Below are 5,625 nucleotides of genomic sequence, written 5' to 3' on the forward strand. Positions count from 1 at the left end.
AATTGTTGCTTGAAGCGACTGTTTGGCCTGCTTGTGGAAGCCTTCTATAATTGAATGGTGGCATCAGGTGACAGTTACTCCAGAAGCTAATAGGACTGCTGTATTGAGAAGTGGGACTTCAAATGGGTTGATTGGTTGGATGCCACTGGGGGGTCATTGTCCACCCAGCTCGGGTGTTGGGGCTAGGCTTGAGTGATAGAAAGCTCAGAAGAACCCTAAGAAGAAGAAGACTTCAGATGTAATAAAGAGGATTATTCCGTATCGTAGGCCTGATTGCACAGGGGGTGTATGATGACCTTGGTAGGTGCCTTCGCGAGTTACGTCACGCCATCATTGGTATATAGTAAGAAGGGTGGTGATTAATCCCAGGGACAGAAGGTGAAGGGTTTTATGGTGAAATCAGGTGGCGAGCCCTGAGGTTAAAAGTAGGGCAGCTAAGGCTCCAGTTAGGGGTCAGGGACTTGGGTCAACTATATGGTAGGCGTGAGTTTGGTGGGTCATTAAGAATTTTCTTGAAGGTAGAGAGTGAGGAGAAGGGTAAAGACGAAGGCTTGAATAAGTGCTACAGCAAATTCTAGGAGTGTAAGAAGGAGTAGAGTAAGAGATGTGAGTAGGGCAATTGCTGGTAGAGAAGATATTATTGCAAAAGTAGCCATGGAAATTAACTGAAGTAGAAGGTGACCGGCAACTAGGTTGGCGGTCAGCCGTACGCCTAGGGCTAGGGGTCGAATTAGAAGGCTGATAGTCTCAATTAAGATTAGGGCTGGGATTAGGAGGGTGGGGGTGCCTTCGGGTAAGAGATGGCCCAAGGAGATGGTTGGTTGGTTTTTTAGACCTACCAGTACTGTGGCTAGTCATATTGGGGCTGCTAAGGCTATATTAAGGGTGACCGGCAACTAGGTTGGCGGTCAGCCGTACGCCTAGGGCTAGGGGTCGAATTAGAAGGCTGATAGTCTCAATTAAGATTAGGGCTGGGATTAGGAGGGTGGGGGTGCCTTCGGGTAAGAGATGGCCCAAGGAGATGGTTGGTTGGTTTTTTAGACCTACCAGTACTGTGGCTAGTCATATTGGGGCTGCTAAGGCTATATTAAGAGACAGTTGGGTGGTTGGGGTGAAGGTGTAGGGTAGAAGTCCTAGAAGGTTGGCGGTTGTGAGGAAGATTATTAGGGAGGTGAAAACGGCTGCTCATTTACGTCCTTTAGTGCTGAGAGGTAATAAGAGTTGTTTGGTGAATACAATTTTTAATCAGGATTGGAGGATTGTAGGTCGGTTGTTAGTGAGTTGGGCATTAGAAGTTAAGGTGAGAGTTACTGGAAGGCTGATAGCGAATACAATTAGGGGGATTCCCAGCAGTTCTGGGCTGGCAAATTGGTCAAATAGGCTTAGGTTCATAGTCAGGTTCAGTTTGGGATTGTGGGGTTATTGTTGAGATTGGGGAGTGGGAGAAGAGGCGTTGTCGAGAGGAGTTTCGTGAAGAAAAGAAGAATTAATGAGAATCAGGAGATCAGTAGGATAAGGAATCATGGGTTGGGATTGAGTTGAGGCATTCACTGAGGGGTTGGAGGCCCTTCTTTAGCTTAAAAGGCTAATGCTTGAAGAAGCTTCTCAGAGCTAGAGCAGAGCTATTTTTGATGTTCAGTTTTCAAAGTGTTTTAGCGAGGTAGATTCTACTGTAATGGGTATAAAACTGTGGTTGGATCCACAAATTTCTGAGCACTGCCCGTAGAATAGGCCTGGTCGGGTAGCGGTGAAAGTTGTTTGATTGAGTCGTCCTGGTACGGCATCAGTTTTAATTCCTAGGGATGGGACTGCTCACGAGTGAAGTACATCTTCTGCTGTGATTAGGATGCGGATGGGGGATTCTGTGGGGACAACTATGCGATAATTAACGTCAAGAAGGCGGAAGAATCCGTTGGGCAGGTCTTCAGTGGGGATTATATACGAGTCAAAGGACATGTTCTTGTAGTCAGTGTATTCATAGCTTCAATATCATTGGTGTCCGATAGTTTTGATGGTCAAGTGAGGATTATAAATTTCATCTATCAGATAGAGAATACGTAATGATGGCAAGGCAATTACGATTAGGATAATTGCTGGGAGAGCGGTTCAAATGGTTTCAATTTCTTGGGTGTCTATGGTATCAGTATGTGTAAGGTTGGTAGTTAGTGTTAGGGTTGCGGAGTATACAACTACAGCGCTGATAAGAAGCATGATGATGAGAGCGTGATCATGGAGATGGAGGAGTTCTTCTATAATGGGAGAAGTGGCGTCTTGAAATCCTAGCTGGGTTGGGTGGGCCATTAGAACTCATAGGGTTTAGCCTATAACTTAGCGCTGACAGGGCTATATAATGATTTACTAGGGTTCTTAAGAGAGAAGTATAAAGGTGATGCGTCCTGTTTGAAACTGGAATAAGGTGGTTCAATTCCTCCCTCTCTTGACTCAGTTGTGGCTGGAGTAGGGTCCTCATCGTTTGAATGAGTATCGATTTTGCATTTCTTGGACTAGTACTGGCTCTTCATAGGTGTGGAAGGGCGGTGGAGATCCATGGATTCACTCGAGATTAGCTTCGGGTGAGGCTGTTGTTAGAACGAGGCGCTTAGCGGAAAAAGCTTCTCAAATGATAAAAATTATTATGATGACTCCTATAAGGGAAATTAGGGATCCAATTGATGATAATGCATTTCATAGGGAGTAAGCGTCTGGGTAATCAGAATATCGACGTGGTATACCTGCGAGGCCAAGAAAATGTTGAGGGAAGAAGGTTATGTTAACTCCAATAAATATCGTACCAAATTGAATTTTGGTTCATAGTGGGTGGAGTGTAAAACCTGAGAATAGAGGGAATCAGTGCATGAATCCTGCTATAATTGCGAAGACTGCTCCTATGGACAGAACGTAGTGGAAATGGGCTACGACATAGTAGGTGTCGTGCAGGACGATATCAAGAGATGAGTTGGCCAGAACAATGCCAGTTAGTCCTCCTACGGTAAATAGGAAGATAAATCCGCAGGCTCATAGTATAGGTGCATCTCATTTGATAACTCCTCCGTGCATTGTTGCTAGTCAGCTGAACACCTTAATTCCTGTTGGGATTGCAATAATTATTGTGGCGGAGGTGAAGTAGGCTCGTGTATCCACATCTATGCCTACGGTAAATATGTGGTGGGCTCATACTAGGAAACCTAGTAGTCCAATTGATATTATGGCTCAAACCATTCCTATATAGCCGAATGGTTCTTTTTTGTTAGAATAATAGGAAATGATGTGGGAAATTATTCCGAATCCAGGTAGGATTAAGATGTAAACTTCTGGGTGCCCAAAAAATCAGAATAGGTGTTGATAAAGAATGGGATCTCCACCGCCGGCCGGATCAAAGAAGGAAGTGTTTAGATTGCGGTCAGTGAGAAGCATTGTGATTCCTGCAGCCAGGACTGGCAGTGAGAGGAGGAGGAGGACTGCGGTGATTAGTACGGATCAGACAAATAAGGGCATATGGTATTGAGTTATTGTGGGGGGTTTTATGTTGATGCAGGTGGTAATGAAGTTGATGGCCCCAAGAATGGATGAGACTCCTGCCAGGTGGAGGGAGAAGATTGTCAAATCAACTGACGCTCCGGCGTGGGCTATGTTTCCTGCAAGAGGAGGATACACAGTCCATCCTGTCCCTGACCCAGCTTCTACTCAGGCTGAGGCTAAAAGTAAAAGGAGGGATGGGGGAAGAAGTCAGAAGCTCATATTATTTATCCGTGGGAAGGCTATGTCTGGGGCGCCAATTATTAGGGGAACTAGTCAGTTTCCGAAACCTCCAATTATAATAGGTATGACCATGAAGAAAATTATGACAAGTGCGTGTGCGGTTACAATGACATTATAGATCTGGTCGTTTCCGAGAATAGTTCCGGGCTGGCTTAGCTCAGCTCGAATTAGGAGGCTTATGGCAGTCCCGATTATTCCGGCCCAAGCTCCAAAGATTAGGTACAGGGTCCCAATGTCCTTGTGATTAGTGGAGAATAGTCAACGGGTCAGGGTCATGGGTAAGATGGCTGAGTCAGGCGGTAGATTGTAAATCTATTTACGAGGAAAAATACCTCTCTTATCAGGTCCAGATTTTGTTGGATTGCAAATCCGATATTGGGTATGTTTACCCCTGGACTTCTCCCGTTTTCTCCCTTTTAAAAACGGGAGAAGTAAGTAGAAGCCCTCTGGTTTGGGTAGCTAGCTGTTAATTAGTTTATTGCGGGATCGAGGCCCGTCTACTTAGGAAGGCTTTAGCTTAATTAAAGTGTCTGGGTTGCATTCAGATGATGTAGATGAGAGTTTTACAGGTCTTGCAGAAATTGAGAGCTTGGTACTTTCTTTTAGGGCTTTGAAGGTCCTTGGTTTCATTAACCTAAATTTCTTATTGGATTATTGCAGGGGTAATAGGAAGAAGGAGGAGTGAGGCAAGGGTAAATGTGGATAAGGCAAGGGTGTTTGAGTTGGATTTTAGGCGTCATGAACTTTTGAGGGGAGTGGTGGATGGTGGGAGGGTTATCGTGGAGATGTAGGTGATTCGGAGGTAAAATATTAGACTTAATAGGGCTGTAACCGCTATTGTTAGGGCTAAAGGAGTCAGGTGGTGTGAGGTTAGTTCTTGTAGAATTAGTCATTTGGGGGAAAATCCGGATAGTGGGGGAAGTCCCCCGAGTGAGAGGAGAGATAGGAGGAAGAGGCTTGTAGTGATTGGGGAGTGGGAGGAGATAAGTGTTGTGTTTTGTAATGTTTTTGTTATGGAAAGGTGTATGATTAGTATTGTTGAGGATGTGAGGATGATATAGAGAATTAGGTTAAATAGGGTAAGGCTGGGGGTGATTGTAATGATTACAATTATTCAGCCTAAGTGAGCAATAGAAGAATAAGCTATTATTTTTCGAAGTTGGGTTTGGTTAAGTCCTCCTAGACCTCCAATGATAGTGGATAGGAGGCCCAGGGACAGGGTAATGGAGATGGGAACAAGATCTCATGTTGTGATGAGAAGTGCTATAGGAGCGATTTTTTGTCAAGTGGTGATGATAAGTGCTGTAAGTATGGGTACTCCTTGAAGGACCTCTGGAAGTCAGAAGTGAACTGGGGCTAAACCTAGTTTAGTGGCTAGGGCTACTGTAAATACAATTTTTGATAGGTTGTTTGAGGTATGTATGATGTCTCAAGTTCCATAGATGTGGGCGTTAATAGTTCCTGAAAGCAGAATTAGTGCAGAGCTGGCAGCTTGGATGAGAAAGTATTTTGTTGAGGCTTCAGTTGCTCGTGGGTGGTGAGCTTTTGAGATAATAGGAATGATGGCTAAGGTATTAAGTTCTAAACCTAGTCATGCTGACACTCAATGATGGCTTATCATTGTTAGGGTGGTTCCAGCTATTATGCTGAAAAGAAGGATGAAGTTGATGATTGGATTAATTAGTGAAGGAAGGTTTTGACCAACGTTTTCGGGGTATGGGCCCGAGAGCTTAATTAGCTGACTTCACTAGTAGATAGTATAATGGAAGTACATAAAATTTTGGGTTTTACAGTATAGGTTCAAGTCCTATTTTCTAGGAAATGAGGAAGTGTTTTTCCTATAGTCTATTCTATCAAAATAGCCCT

The 5,625-nt window shown here is 44.2% G+C and overlaps 1 protein-coding gene and 3 pseudogenes across 1 annotated transcript; all 4 read right to left on the reverse strand.

Moving 5' to 3' along the window:
• Positions 1-93: 93 nt before the first annotated feature.
• On the reverse strand, positions 94-1,563 carry LOC123021453 (ATP synthase subunit a-like). The gene is given in 2 exon segments (XM_044426172.1): positions 94-835; positions 1,044-1,563. Coding segments are annotated over 2 exon segments (684 nt in total). The 5' UTR covers positions 1,393-1,563; the 3' UTR covers positions 94-500.
• Positions 1,564-1,611: 48 nt separating this feature from the next.
• On the reverse strand, positions 1,612-2,301 carry LOC123021451 (annotated as a pseudogene).
• On the reverse strand, positions 1,612-4,389 carry LOC123021454 (annotated as a pseudogene).
• Positions 1,612-5,503, reverse strand: LOC123021452 (annotated as a pseudogene).
• Positions 5,504-5,625: the final 122 nt, after the last annotated feature.

This window comes from Varanus komodoensis, unplaced genomic scaffold (genome assembly GCF_004798865.1).
Source record: "Varanus komodoensis strain SLA01 unplaced genomic scaffold, ASM479886v1 scaffold1624, whole genome shotgun sequence".
Lineage (NCBI taxonomy): Eukaryota > Metazoa > Chordata > Lepidosauria > Squamata > Varanidae > Varanus > Varanus komodoensis.